Source organism: Vidua chalybeata, chromosome 4 (genome assembly GCF_026979565.1).
Source record: "Vidua chalybeata isolate OUT-0048 chromosome 4, bVidCha1 merged haplotype, whole genome shotgun sequence".
Taxonomy (NCBI): domain Eukaryota; kingdom Metazoa; phylum Chordata; class Aves; order Passeriformes; family Viduidae; genus Vidua; species Vidua chalybeata.
This window is the reverse complement of record NC_071533.1, coordinates 39,286,510-39,302,109: the sequence shown is the minus strand read 5'-3', so window position 1 is coordinate 39,302,109 and position 15,600 is coordinate 39,286,510. Positions and strand designations below refer to the sequence as shown.

The 15,600-nt window shown below is 39.6% G+C and overlaps 1 protein-coding gene across 13 annotated transcripts in view; it reads left to right on the top strand.

Annotated features, from left to right (window-relative positions):
- The window catches only part of STOX2 (storkhead box 2), a 40,648-nt gene extending 25,927 nt beyond the window's left edge, over nucleotides 1-14,721 (top strand). For 7 of the 13 annotated variants that reach the window (XM_053940682.1, XM_053940676.1, XM_053940675.1 and 4 more), the window contains 3 exons: nucleotides 4,399-4,559; nucleotides 5,213-5,319; nucleotides 5,764-10,072. In XM_053940682.1, the coding sequence (XP_053796657.1) occupies nucleotides 4,399-4,559; nucleotides 5,213-5,295 (244 nt within the window). In that variant the 3' untranslated portion in view covers nucleotides 5,296-5,319; nucleotides 5,764-10,072. The other 6 variants (XR_008430508.1, XR_008430511.1, XR_008430512.1 and 3 more) reach the window with 6 other exon arrangements.
- Nucleotides 14,722-15,600: the final 879 nt, after the last annotated feature.

Genomic DNA, 15,600 nt, shown 5'->3' with positions numbered 1-15,600 from the left:
GTGTGGGTTTCCCACCATACAGTAAGAAACCAATGACCATTTGCAGCATTGACTCTGTATTAGTTCATTTTCTGTTTGCTGAAAACCTCCCTGTATGCTTTTTTTTTCTGTATTAAACTTGTATTTGCTTTTAGAATAAAAGGGATGAGCTCCTGCATACTCTTCCCTTCCCTTTTCCTCTAAGATACCATCAACATGACTAATGGAAAGACTAGGCATGACCAGGTGACATAATCTTTGGCTCAGACAAAAAGAAAAACAAATTATATTGGTTTGTGTTTGGGCTTCCTTGTTTGTTTTCTTCAAAAATTTTGGAAGTGTATCTGGTCACCATTTCAAACTGGTGAGACTGGATAGCCACTCCCACAAATTAAAAGTGCCCAGTGTATTTGAACTTCACATGTGACTTAGCACTACTGAGAGTGAGGTGCCTTGTCTAAGATACTTGGAAAGAGAGTGTAGACGTTTGCGTGTGGTGGTGCTGGTTAGTAATTACAGTTCCAGGGATTTCAGGCATCATGGGAGTCTCATTGTGCATGAAGTCTTACAAATGTAGGGAGGAGAGAGTTGTTGGTGAATTCCCTGCCCTGGAGATTTCAAAAGTTCATTTCCAGGTTAAGAATCCTTTATGCTAGCCTTCTTCCTTGTCTGTCTGACCTTTGGCAGTCCTAGGTCCTTGATGGAATGGAGCATGACCTGTTTTGTTTGGCCTGCATAGCAACTCATCAGAGTTCAGAACAGTGACTCTAAGAACACAGAAATAATTTACAGTAGTAGTTCTCTTAGAGTGGCTTACTTAAGCTTAAATTATTTATTGCCTGTGTTTAAAAATAAAACCTTCAAGAGTGATTTTGTATTATGTGAAAAAATAGGGTGGGTTTTTTTTGTCACTTTTTTTATTTTCCCCTGTAAATGGTTTTCTTGTTCCTCAAAAGTATATATATATTTTACATCAATAGCAAAGGCTCTCAGAAAGGCATTTGAAGGATTTCCTGTTTCTACACAGGACTAAATTTCATTTTCAATTGAAGTCGTGTCACTGTGAAAGAAATTCCTTTGGATTTGATGGTTGCTCCCACTTATGTTAATGACAAGACAGAAATTAGAGAGCCTGATGCAGCTTGCAGTGATGTCTCAAACTAGAGCAAGATTCTAGCTAATCTGAGCAAAAAACCTGAAAAATTGTTTTAGTAAATCATACCACTAACACTGAGTCCATTCTAAAGAAGAAGCTTGAGAAGGCTTTGAAATTTATGTTATTGGTTGTTCTGCAGATGCCTGACATCTTTCTCACATAGAGCTGTTGTATGAAACTGTTTGCACTTTTCTTTTTTAAATGTGATGTCTTCCAGTAGTTGAAGTGCTATACTTGCAGTCAGTTTTTGTGGGGGAGTATGTTGTGGTGTTTGCTTCTTGCTCAGCCTGTCTCACTCCACAGAGTATGAGAGTCACCTCCAGGATAGGGTATCAAGTGGATTAAAAATCAGTTCTTGGGCTACTGTTTTGTGTGCTAGCTGAATATCAAACTTGTGTTTCTGATTAATGCAATGGTAGACATTTTCTTCCCTAATTATTTACACAAAAGCTAAAATTTCTGTTTATGTTAAACTTAGCTAGCAAGAGAACAGGATGTGGTGAACATACTGTATTCAGTGCTGCTATACCACCTTGTTTAAATCATAAGGGAAACAGATGAGCACCTTTCAATTATGTTTGTGTTCCACACATCTTTTTTTTATTTTATTGTTTATTTATTAACAAATACCATTTTTTGGCAAAGTCACATAAAGTAAGCTTAAAAAAAAAACAAACCAAAACATTCTGTAGCATGTTTTGTTTTGGGAGATTGGCATATAGTTAGGATAGAATAGGATAATATTTCAAAGCTTTTTCATAAGCTTTGCACCAAAATGATTAAATTTGGTGATTTTGCTGAGTTTGGGTCACTTCTTTGTATAAGTCTCCAAAAATAAATTGAGCTCAGGGTGAATTCAGCCCTTTGGCTAAAAGTACCACGTTGTTATTATTATCCTACCTTATATTAAAAAATGTACTCCATAGTCTTTTTCCCGGAAATACAAAGTAGCCATCCAGCATCCATCTGGTAAGATTCAGCTAGGTGTGACACTGTCCTTTAGCAGATGCCATGGGAAGAATATAAGAACAGGTTGTGCATATAGTGATGTTCCTCAAGTATGTTCTTCTAGCTTCCACTGGTGATGTAACTCTGCTTCCTGAGGTGGGGTGGTATCTTCTCATTCAAACTGAAGTATGCAACATTGTTTGGGGAATCAAAATTACCAATTTCACACTATAAAGGAAAAAAAAATATTTCTAAAGCCTGATAAATTGAAAAAAGGACAGTAACAAAAATTTAGAAAGAAATGGCTGCAGTTTAAGAGATTTGAAATGGTCAATTGACTTGCAAAGTATTTGTGTGCAAAATGTGTGAAGATGTTAATCACCACTGGGGGAAAAAAAAAGCCTCACAATGTTTTGTGCATTGCTTTTATTCAAGTTATATATAGTAAATGTTAGCTGTCAAGATTAAATCTATTCCTTTATTTTTAGGGTTTATATAGTACTGTTGCTCCTTTGTCACCTAAAGAAAGCTAATTTTGGCATTACTCTTCATGCAAAATTTTCAATGCAGTTTTTGTGTATACATGTTGTAATGGTTGGTTTCTAATATCAGAGTTGAGCATGTCTGAAGATCTGGAATTGGTGATCCCAAAAAGAATTATACAATACTAAATCATCTCTGAAAAACTAAGATTTGCATCTATTTTCATTAAAAAGCAGAGGGAGAGGAATAAAAAAATGAGCAAGAGAGGTGCACCATACATCATTGCAGCTCACAGGAATCATTTACTCTTTGTGTCACCCATCATAGCTCTTTGGAACTATGGACAATAAAACAATCATTGGCAGAAGAATATCAGTACCATCCATTGTGACCAGTTTAAAAGATCTGTGAGAGTTTTCCTAAAAGCCTCATTGATTTTCCAGATTCAGTCAATTTAAGATTATTTAAATCTGCCCTGTTAACTAGGAGAAGTTTTTTTTCCTTCCCTTATGCCATGCACTGACACATTTCTCCCCTGCCACATCTAAAGCTGTGCATTCCTACTTTTCCCTTGATGCTAGCACTAATGTTGGGTTTTTTTTCTTAGGGCTAGTATTTAACTGAGAGCGGTTCCTGATCTGTCTGGCTGCCTGCAAGGCTTAGTCAGGGAAGCAGCAGAAACATGTGGCAGGGTCAGGTCCACACAAGGCAGGCAAGAGCTACCCCTTTCAGTAGCAGGTAAATTTAGGTTGACTTGAAACTGACTATGAAATTTTTGTCATTAGTATCCTTGTTTCTAGTGCTTATTTAATAACTGCATTCAGTCCTCTAAATGTATTCTGCAAACATCTCCATAGCAAGTGGTGATGTAATTTTACAAAGAAGTAGGGATAGAGGTGGACGATACATGACCAGGGGGCCACATGGGTATTTGAAAGCAAATTTGCTTCTGAACAGGCACACATTATTTAGAGATCAAATATTATTCAATAGAGTAAAGACAACAGAAACAGTAGTACTGATAAAAGTACCCTTAGCATGTCATGGCTGAGATTTTTAAAACCTGTAGACTAAAATACAAGCTTCTCTGCATTCGTAATTAGATGTATCATTAAAAGGCCTAATCTTTAAAAGTGTTAAGTGTCCGGTCACTCTTGTAGTTAAACGATACGTTAGAACTAAAAGAACATTGTCCATTTTCTGAATGAAATAGCAGCAGTAGTTGGGGTCCAGGGCAAGATCACAGACCAGGCAGTTAAGATTTCTCAATGTCTTGGGTTAGTTGCAATCATCTCAGCTGCAAAGCAAAATTGAAGTGGTGCATTTAGAAGCATTGTGGCTTTAATGTAAGGTAAAACTTTTATTTAATATTTTGTATACAAAAACATAGGTAGGAGACAACAGAGGATGCTGTGTTACATGATTGCTGTCCTAACTCTGCATAGACACAGAGCTAATTTGATGAAACTACTTTGTGCAAAACTGCACCAGTCAGGAAAGAAAACTAGCACATTCCAAGTGCAAGATGGAAGCTATTTCCTTGAGTGAAAAATCCAGATGCTTGATACTGGTTCAGCTTACAGTTTGTGTGACAGTTTCAGCTGTGCTTAGTGCTATACCTGTGTTATGGTATGATGACTGCTGAGCACCTCTGGGACCCATTTTGGGAGTAACATATGTGTACTGTCAAAATGAGATGTTTCATTGATGTGGCATTGCATACAAACACAGGAAACCTATTATAAAACACTCTGTTCTCCTTTCCTGTCTGGTCAATAGATATATAGACATGTCATATATGAGTGTGTATATATATTTCTTTTCCATTCCAGTACTCGTGAGAGCCTGGCATCCAACACTTCAAGTATTGTTGAAAGCAACAGACGTCAGAACCCCGCTCTGAGCCCTGCACACGGTGGCGCCGGCCCAACATTCAACTTCCGAGCCACTGCAGACCCACCCACGAGTGAAGCTGAGAAACTGCAGAAACCTGGTAACTGCCTGCAAGCTTCTGTCACTAGTGTCTGATAGCCTGCCTCAGATCCTCTGTCTCGTCCTATACAGCAAAGTTTACGACACTGGGACTGATGTTTACATCTTTGGGGAAAAGTAACACAAGCATCTCAACCACAGTTTTAGTGTTCACTTAAACTGTGCTATGTAGACTAGGGGCAACAAAGAAGTCTTTATTTCAAGGTATTGCTTTTCACATTTGCGGCTCTGTAGCAACAGAATAGCAGTAGGGATAATATGTACACTTTTTGCTTCACTTAATTGTAACTGAGCACATATATGAAAGTCTAGACACTGTAAGTGTAATCTGCATTTTCAATGTCCATGCAGTTGCCAACTTCATTTAAAAAAATGCCACAGATGTGTGATGCCCCTGGTCAGAGGCTAAACTCTGCTGCGGAGTTCATAATTTTATTCTTCAAAAACTGAGCCACTGCTGAAAGTAACCAGCCAGGATCACCATGAGGAAAAACGATGCCAAACATGAAAAGTCATGACTTCAGCTCTATATGTGAATTATTAATACTAATCAGTCATTTTCACTGTGCATTTTTGTGACACAATTTTACAAATACCTAGTTAAGCAAGTAAAAGGAGGTTTGGGGTTTGTTTCAATTTGCTTTTTTTTTCTAGGTATGGAGGGTGGGAAGGGAGGCAGCTCCTCCTTTTATTTCAAAAATACAAGAGATGTTTACTTACTGAGACTTGCTACTTGACCTTCCGTAGTCATCTGTGAGGAGGTGGGCCTTTGCAGAGAGGGGGGAGTGGGGAGGGAAGGGAAAGATGTAACTGTCATGGAGCCACAATGTGGAGTGACACAAAATATATGAAAGGACTTCAGTATAATTCACTTATTTTAAAAAGATTATCTAATTCTTGTGTCACTTCTGGTATTGCAACTTGCCATTAATATAGAAATCAGGATAACTAATTTCTTGGAACAAAAATATCCTTTATGATATAAATGACAAGTATGGCCTGAAGAATTGATTTCTTTCTAGTGGAAGGACATAAATCTATTTTATGTAGCTTATTAAATAGAGTGCCTAAATTAGGCTATTAAAAATAGCATACAGTGTAATGATTATCAGAGAACAAATTTTAGAGAATTATAAACTTCTGGCCTTTTTATTCAGTGGATGTTATTTGCAAATTACCATTTTATGGACATGTCTGGTTTCTAGAAATTCAATGTGTCCACTTGGTTTGCAGTAGAAATCTGAGTCCTGCAGGTACGGTACATCCTAATTGCTCTCCCTAAACTATTACTTCAATGTAATTAGTACTATGCTAATTACTGCAAAGTAAATTCTACAGATAGTTAAACTCCAAGAGTAATTTTAGGTATAGGGTCACATTCTGCTCTGGTACTCATGCAACCTGGTAGTGCAACAAACCGACTTTTTTTATCAGAACAGACAAATGGTGGAATAACAACAAAGATACTAAAACATGCAACAGCCCAAATTGTTTCATAGAAAAGGGACATTTAATCTCTCTAGCCCTTGTAGTAAACAGGTATGACACCCAGCTGTACATATCAAACCCCAGTATTTTCATCAGGTTCTGGTGACATTTATTACTCTGTATACAAAGTCATTTGAGCTTCGCTTATGTTCTCTATTGTCATCGGAATTCTTACTGACGATTCAGCCTTATGTTACACCATCGGATATAGATCATTTACTTATAAAACAGCTTTCTAACTCTGGACACAATCAGTTCTGTCAAGAATACACAGTCAATGCACAGGTCTGTTTTCATTGATTTCAGTGTATAATTTCCATTTCATAGGAGCAATAAGACCTTTCAGTGCACATAAAGGAAATTATTGTGCTTTTGGTTGGTTATCAAAGTCACTTGGCCTTTAGCCTTCTGCCTTATCATACCTTCCAAGATGTGCTCTAATTACCATATAATGCTTTGCATGATGCATCTTATTATTCAATATGTAACTCCAGCCGTACTTATTCCATGCGAACTGTAGAGTCAGAGTTCTTGTGGGGAATTGTCATATACTATACAGTGGCTGACTGTGATTTTGTTTCTGAGATGAGCTCTGACATCAGTAGTATGTATCAATTCAGTAAATAAAAATGTCAAAATGGTAAAAAAATTTACAGTGATGATCTGAAATACTAATGGCAGTATTAAAATGTGAAGAGCAGAAACAGGTTTCACCTTTGGAGAAATAACTGTCATAAGCTAATCAGAATTTGTGCAGGCAGCTGGTTGTACAGAAGACATAATTCCAACAAAATGTGATAGTACATACCTATAAACTGTATAGTGTGTTATTTCTTAAAGTTCCCAGAGACCAGCAGACAACATAAATGTCATATTAATGTTGACATGGCATTGTACCAATATTAATGTGACTCTTGGAATATGGAATGTAAACAGAAGTTTCAGATAGAAACGTTCTAATCTTGATTTTTTTTTTTTCCTTTTAAAATCAACAATGGAAAATAAGAAAATTCCATCTTGAGGTTCTGGTAACAAAACCACGAGAGTGGAGCTTGAGTGCTTTATGTCACCCTAATCCTTTGATGAAATCATAGCCTTGTATTATGTGGTTGCTTATCTATCATTCTTCTAATGTATCGATTTAAAGGTTTACAGAGTTAGATTAGGTTGAATCTGTGTTGTGTTCAACTGTAAAGGGTCAACACAAATCTGTCGGCATTTTGCACACTTAATATGTATTATTATAATACAACATGTTACTTTTATGGTAATTTTTTTTACACATATAACTACCTCCATGAATTTGATGAAATGCAGCAACAGGAAAAGTGTATTGTACAAAGCAAGGTTAGAAACTTTGAAGCATTAGGTCATGGCGTTCTCTTGTGTGTCAAAGCTTGCATATGAAGTCATCATGTTTCCATTGCCACAATTTCCTTCTACAATGTTAAAAAGATGGCTTTCAGATGAGTCACTTAAAGACTTTGACAAGGCTGCATAATTGGGATAAAAGTGAAAGGGAGGCTGAAACCTTGCATCCTCTCCCCAGTTACTGCTAAAATTTCTGCCTGGTAGAACTTGAAAATGTATTTGTAATTTAGCAAATTAGAAACATCTACAGTCTATGAAATATGATTGACAGTTTGGGGTTTAACAGAAGACACTCTGGGTATTTTCTTGGCAGCCTTCAGATACTTGGGGCCCTATTCTGCCTCCATCTTTGTCAACATTAGTACGTCATGGTTTCTCTGAACTGGCAAGGGTGTTAAAACAGCTCTTCCTTTAATGATATGCACTCTGGTCTCTAGATTGTGTGCATCTAAAGCATTTGCTCCTGTAGAAATTACCAACGGCCTTTAATTGACGTTGCTGGGAGCAGTATTAGGGTCCCTACTCGAGGTATGTGCCTATTGTTCAAAGAACATGGGCAAGTTTCCAAGAGAAATTAAGTTGGCTTTTGAAAAGTAGCCAGCTGCAACAAGCCACCTTTCAAGAGGGAAGAAAGAAAGATTTTTCCAAAAACCAAAGGAAGAAAGTGGCAGTTGAACCTAAGCAGATCACATTATATACAAATCCCGATTTATGAACACCTTTCAGCAAACCTAGTACCATTATCCTGATGCAAATTAATATACAATCATCAGTTGAGCTAATTTTGCCATTTTAAGTATTTCAGTTAAAATTTAGAAGAAATCATTAGCCATTTGACTCCCAGCACCACTGTAAAATGACTGTTACATGTGAAACAATGTTCACTCAACTTTAAAAATAAAAATGTATTGGAAAACAAATATTTTAATGAAAACCCTGGCCGATGTGCTTGCCAGCAGTAGTCATTGTTAGGAAAGAGAACAAGCAAACCTTTATTCAGAGGCCATCATGAACGCAGATAATACTTTGCACTTAAATCACACCTTTTTGCCTGAGGGTCTTGAAGCACTTGCCTGTGAGGTAGGCAGAGTTCACTGACCGTACTTTTTGTCTGGGCCCATTGGAAAAAGCAAAGGCTAAGAGTCTGCAGACTAACTTATTAACTAGTTGCTTTCTTAAAGTTACTGAAGTAAGTTTAACAGTTAACCAAAGTGTTTAATGTCTATATTCTGAAATTATTCTTTTGACACATTTAGTTTGTTTAAGTAAGAAACTACTTTATGGTCCTGTAGACACTCTTGGACTAGCAGTCCCAGAAAAAAATTTGCAGTCATACGAGTGCTGGCAGCAGTGGTTTTAGAAAGAGTCATGTTAATTAAAAATTTGTTTTTCAGATACATTTTGTAGTGCTTTTCCCAACACAATTGTTCAAATTTTTGTGCTGAGAAAGCAAATAGCACTCCTGATCTGGTGTCAAACCCCAGTTTACAATTCTCTTTGCTCTTCTGAAGAAAACTGTACAGTATTAGAGAGAAAAGTTCTATTTTTTACGAAATTCTTTTAAAAAAAGGCTATATATCTAAAATGTTCCCCCCAGCATAAGTAAAGTGCATCATTGCTGCATGGGACACATGCAGAGGACCCACCAAAAGCCAAGCTGGTGCTAGAAGAAAATGGGACTATCACACTTCTTTAATAGTGGCACTCTAAACATTGGTTCCAGTTATGCGAGTGTAAATCTGGCATAACTCCCCTGATCTCTGAGGATCTGAGAGAGATGGGAATGGGTCGTTAACTCCATTGAAGCTCAGTTCTGAGCTGAGGGTTTCCGTGTTCCTCCCCCCGCCCTGAGACACTAAACGCAGAGAAGGAGCAGAGGGCCACGCACCTGGCTTTGGAAGGGCAGCCTGGGCTGAATCCCTGCTGAAATGCACAGCCACCCAGCCGGGATCCGTGACAGCCGCCAGTGTGCCCCGCCTCGCAAGGGTGATTTTCCATGTGGTGCACCGCCCTCATGTTGTGTATCGGTTAGAGCCACCCAAAGGATACCCACCCAGATGTATGAAAGGGCCCTTGGAGTAATTGGCACAGATGTTACTTTATGTGTGGAGGAGATTTTAAGTTTAAAGGGATCATAATTCTGCAGGTAATTTTCTGTGAGTGACTGAATGTGGCTGTTGCATTAGGTTTAAATGAGTTAATAAATGCAAGTGGGACTTACTGTATGTTAGAAGGGAGTTTTGCAGCCAAGACTGCCTTGTATAAATGTGTTTGCACTGAAAAAAAAAATTAAAAAATTACTTGGTCTCTGGTTGCTGTAAAGGTCATCCAAGATGGATGTTCTGTTTATATTGTATAGTATTTCATATGAAATAATTGCAGTTCATGAAATGTCTTCCCTAACGTTACTGATTTATAACAGCACATTTGTAACATGGTTTTTATTGTGTCAGTGTACCATATTGTAAATGATGATTACTTGTCATGCTTAGTATAATAATTTAAAGGAAAAAAAAGGACAGGGATTTTTGTAAGTCTATATTTGAAAGTCCCTCCATATGGTAATATTGTGTTCATGTTGTTTATGTAGTGTTGTGTGAAATATCCATTTTGGATTGTGTTACTTTTTAAGATATTAAATAACATTTGGTTATATGTTCTAAGTGTATTCTTTGCACTCATCAGTGATTTTTAGAGAGTATACTTATATTTCCATTTAACATGCTGTTTCTCTCCCTCACTTAAGAAACTTTGCACCACAAACCAGAAATCTCAGATAAACAAAGTTGATGGGTTCCCCTATGCTTTTTTGGGCCATAAAGCTCTTTGGGCCATTAAGAGTGCAACGGAGAGAATACACCTTTTTTTCTGGCTTGGACTGTTTGTGAAGTTGGCAGCTGCAGGAGGAGTGTAATCTCCACTGAATGTGAGTGTCCAGCTGAGATGCACCCAAGCTCCAAGAAATGAGAAGTCCATTAGGACCTCCTGATGCCAAGGGCGACAGGTGTCACATCCCTCTTTTCCTCTCCTCTCCATCCTCATGAGCTAAAGGAGGACCTGGTGCACCCAAGAGAGGGTTCTAGCAAGGAGTTTTTTTAACATTCTTCAAGAAAACTGATAGCTGCTGATTGGAAAGGCCCAAGTGGACAATGTAACATGCAAGTGCAATTTTCCAACCTTCTACCACCACCTGGAAGAAGGTTTGGGGGAAGTTTAGGGTCCAGGAGATTTGCCAGAGCTGTACCATGAGAACATTTACAACATTTGTAAGATAAAAAACAGAGCAGCATCTCTTGGAAATAGGTGTTGTCTTAAGCACTTTGGCTTGTCACCTGCTAGTGGCAAATACTAATACCACACTGTTCCTAGTCTTAGCTCATTCCCCTTTATCCATCTGCTTCTGCTTTAATCCATATTCATGAAATTGTGCATTTTGAATTACAGGGGTGAAAAATCCCAAAATCAGATAGGGTTTGGTTAGGGCTTTATGCCAGCACTAGTGCTTTGCACAGGCAAAGTCAATTTTGGGGTTTTAGTAGACTCAGACTGTCAAGGCCTTTTCAGTATTACTGGAGACGTCTGCAAGCACTATTTCCCCCTCGCAGAGCACTTTGTTTTTGTTTCTGTCCTTATGGTGTACTTGTATTTTAGGTGCTAAATTAGGCTAATCATTAATTAGAAAGAAACTACTGTTGTCCAAAGTTACCACACCATGCACTTTAAAACTTGCTTTCAAGCCTGGCTTGAATTCTCTTTATACTTACTCTGCTGACAGGTAAACTGAAGATCTTTCTCAAGTGACATCTTTTGGGTCAAACATGGCCTGTAACATACTGAAAATGTCTAGGGCCACTGCTTGGCTGAAGAACTACTCTCTTGCTGTTAGGTCACAGCTTTCTGCTGAGAGCACTGAGTAGATTTACATTCCTCAGTATCTACAGATATCTTACATCTGTAAGATAACTTTTTAAAAGATCTTCTCTCCAGATTTTTTCTCCATCAGCCTCTCAGCTGTTTCTTTAGTCTCTTGTTTTCCTCATAACTTACTTTCTATAATATCCTTCTATTGAATCCCCTCATCTTCTGCTTCTTTTTGACATTTACTTTCCTTCAGGTTGGGGGAGTTTTTTCCCTACATGTTACTTAACATGACAGTTCTTCTGGCCCATTTCTCATCCTATCCGCTCAAAACATCATTCTAATCTTAAGAGTGTCTTTCTCCCACTTTTCCATTACTTTCCCTTTTTTCACTTTCCCTGCTCATCAGAAAGACCTTAGAGAAGAAAAGGTGGTCAGCTGCTTCAGGAAAGGTGCAGTGCTCCTGTCAGCATCCCTTCAAGCCATGCTGTTGCAGTTTTTAATTTCAGAAATGTTTAGGAATGTAAATACAGCCCCATATTTTTGTCCTTTCTGTTCTCTTCCTCCTTTTGTCTGCTGCTCCTGGTTTTTTTTTTTAAAGACTATGTGCTATTCTGTCCAGCATCTCTCTGATTTGAGGGCTCAAAGAAAAGACACAAAACCTCTAACTGTACTGGAACACCAGGTCACATCTGTCTTCCTCAGGGCATCAAGCAAGACCTCAGGTAAATGCTTAAAAAAGCAATTTATTCGCCTGTGCTTTGCAGAATGGATATGAAGAGAATGGCCTCTACTTACTAGTCTTTCCTAAACTGCAGGGAAGGAGCCCATGGCTCTGACACTCCTGTTCACTGTAGCTGGTACTTGAAGAGAGAAGGGTTTTGAGCAGTCAGTGATGCTGGGGCTTTGATAACTGCCTGCAGTTTTGTGTGGAGATGGCTGAGCTTGCATTTATAAGCAACTTTCTTCTATGCCCATAGGTCCTCATGTTTAGCAAAGTATTTTTAGCCCATCTGTCACAGAAGCGTTGAATGAGGACAAGGAACGGGAAATCCCAAGTACTTTTATTTAACATCCTTTTTCTTCTCTCTCATCCTAATAAGCACATAAAGCCTAACCCTGTTCTGCCAGCTATGTGAAAGTAAGCAAAGACAGTAAATAAATTCACCAACATGGCTGTGCATGAAACACTGAAATAGTTATATCCTTTGGTTGCTTGCTTGCTTGCTTAGGGAAACCTGAAGCCTTTTGTTTTGAGTTCTCTCAATCTCTTTCCTCTTGGCCCTGTGTTTGTTGCTGGTAAAATCAGGCCAGTTGCCTTGTAAGTGCCAAAGAGGGTCACTCTGGCAGGAAACTGCAAAGTAGCAGCTTCCAGTGTGTTCAGTAGTGTACCAGTAGTGAGAGGACAAGCCAGAGCCAGGGGCCTCTCCTGTGGATATAGGCTTTCCTCATGCAGCAGTCAAAAGGTACACCAACACTGGCACTTCAGATGCAAGCAGGGCTGTGTTCCAGCAAGGGCTGTCCTGGGTGCCCACACACACTGTGCTGTGGTTCCACTTGCTACACCACTTGCTGATGAAACTTCTGTACCAGAGGATGCACATCTGGAGAAGAGCCACAGCACTACAGCCTTTTTGGATCCTATTAGCTGGGTTTTGGAAAATGAGGACCTAAGTAATTAACTTTACAGGCCACTTGTGCACTGGAAGGGGTTTAATGCAAATCCCACCCATGTACCTGGAGCTTGCTGTTGCTGTCTCCACCATGCACACACTGAGCGTGTACCACTGGGCAGTGACTGCCAGGAGTAACCATCAAGACTGCAAACTTAAGGGCTCAGAAGTGCAAACCTTTGGGCTAGGTGTGCTTTAGGATTATGGGCAATGACAGGGACAAGGACAGCAGAGAGGGACATTTGACTTTCTGGTTATGGCAGATGGTAGATGTCCCTGCTTCCACAGTGAGGTCTTCCCTCTGCACCACTGTTCCTTGCTCGGTAGCCTTGAACCTCAGTCTCAGCTTCCTCCCTGAAAAGCTGTGGGGCCCCAGCCCCTTGGTGCCACTCACCCCCATCATGGGCAGGCTGTGATGAGGGAGAGGGTCTTCTCTGTCCAGTTTAGTGCAAGCCTCTGGCTTGGGCCCAAGGTGAAGCTTTCAGAGAAGTCTTATTGTGCATCCTGCTGTAGTTTAATGTGCTACTTTGTGGCACAAACTGATGATGACTTTAAGATACTTGTAACTGGTTCAGCTGTAAAACTCACCTATAGCATGACCCTGGCACAGCTCAGTAAAAAGGTAACTACCTATTATTTTTTCCCTCTTCTTTTTTAACCTAGACAAAGCAGTGTGTTTTTTTCTTTTCTTCTAAAGGAGTGATGAAAATTCCCAGGGGACTTTGAAGTCTGTGGCAGAGGCATCAGGGCCGGCAGGAGGAGAGGGGCAGGAACCATTTTGTCCATCATGGTGCAAGTGCACAAGGCCACCCTGGTGACCAGCCTGAGGAACAGAGGTGCCAAGTCCACAGAGGAACCCCAACTGGAGCCCTCTCCACTTGCCTTGCCCCATGGAGGAGCAGGACACATAAACCTAAAATGCTCCTCAGCTCTGTTGTTCTGCTGTCCCATGGCTCCTGCGCCTGGCAGGCTGGCAGCTCCCCAGAGCCCTCCCAGCATCATGGGCTGTGTCCCATCTTCTCCTCCCCAATTACTTCTTACTTATGAAGAAAGTCATTCCATCTTGTAACCACAGTGCTTTATTTGTTAGTAGGTGCCAGTAGACCCTGGAGGTTTATTATGAATTAATGATGAAGAAACTCAGGAGTCCTCAGACCTAAGGCAGGCAATATATTTATTGCTCCTCCTAAAAGGTAGACCCCTTTGCCTTTATGGTTTTATTGTTGTCTATAACCCAATATCAAGAGACAATTACCTCTCATGCTTTGCTGTTAGGCAGCAAACAAGTTTCACCAAATCACAGTTAGTACAGGAAAACAAACAAAGCAAAAAACCCACTCATTTTTGCACACAGGAGTAAGAAAAAAAAACCTAGAAAGCTAAAGCTTTACAGAATGGCAAACAGCTTTGAAAAGCTCTTTCACTGCATTTAAAACACTTGCCAGGAGATAGGTGGACCTTTTTTGATCCAGAAACTAATGAAAGATTATTGCCTTAAAATATTTAGACCATTGCAGTTTCAGAACTGTTTGTCTTTCTAAAAATTAGTTGCTTGGGATGTTGTGGAACAGGAAGCTGCCTTTTTTGACACTAGATTAGTAGCAGGTCATCAGGTCCAGTCAGTTGAGACCACCAGGTTCTCAAGACAGAGAAGAACAAGGGAGTTAGTCTCACCTGCTGGCCTTTTTTTTTTTTTTTTTTTTTTTTTTTTTTTCTTTGTCTGTCTTTCTTTCTTGGTAAAAATAAAAAGAATAGTATAATCTCTAGACTATATTGGCACGTACTGTTTATTCTTTATTCTGTGTCTCCTGACTGCTGCTTTGTGCCATGGATAATGCAGTCAGGGGTGCAACTCTGGCCTGGGTCTCCATGAATAGACAGGTTAGCAGGTAGAAGAAACCAGCTTCTGCCCAGATTTCTTCCAAATTGGGATCTCTGCAACTAAAGGGGAAGAGAAGGAGGGTGGATACCGTTCTCCATAAGGAAAATGAGGCTATTGGAATATCAGGCCTTAAAATCCTGAGATAGTCCACCAAAATAAAGAGGAAAACTCGAGGACAGAGGAATGTGAGTATGTACTTCCGTAGCAGGGGATTCACAGTTAGGACCAGCAGCTGGAGAAGGAATATCAGTTCAAGACAGCAGAAAAAATTCTTTGCATTATTGGAAGGCTGGAGGATCCCGAACTCCCAAAACCAGCTGAGGTGGGAAACTACATTTGCCTGCCTTCATGGTTTATACAGACTTAAAATAAATAGCAACTGATACTGGAATATTCTGATGTGTCTGTGGTTGTACTGTAAGCATGTGGTGTCCCTGAGCAATGCCCAGCCGGGGTCAGGAGATGGTGCAGCCACTGAGGGCAGTCGTGAGACACCACAGATTTCAGGAGGAAGATGAATGAGCAACAAACAATTTCTTCTTCTCTTGTCCCTTCTTGGAGGCAGGCAAGTTTTGCTGTTGGCTCTGTTGGCCATGCTGGTACATGAAACCTTTTAAACATCACTTGAAAGCTTCTCCATTTCTAGCTGTGATTGTCAGGGGAACTGGAAGGGGGGATGCAGAACAGGTTCAGATCATTCTGTAAGATTCATCATATTTCTTCTCTTTGTTTACCTATTGCCAGTTCCAAATTAGCCCATTACCATCCCT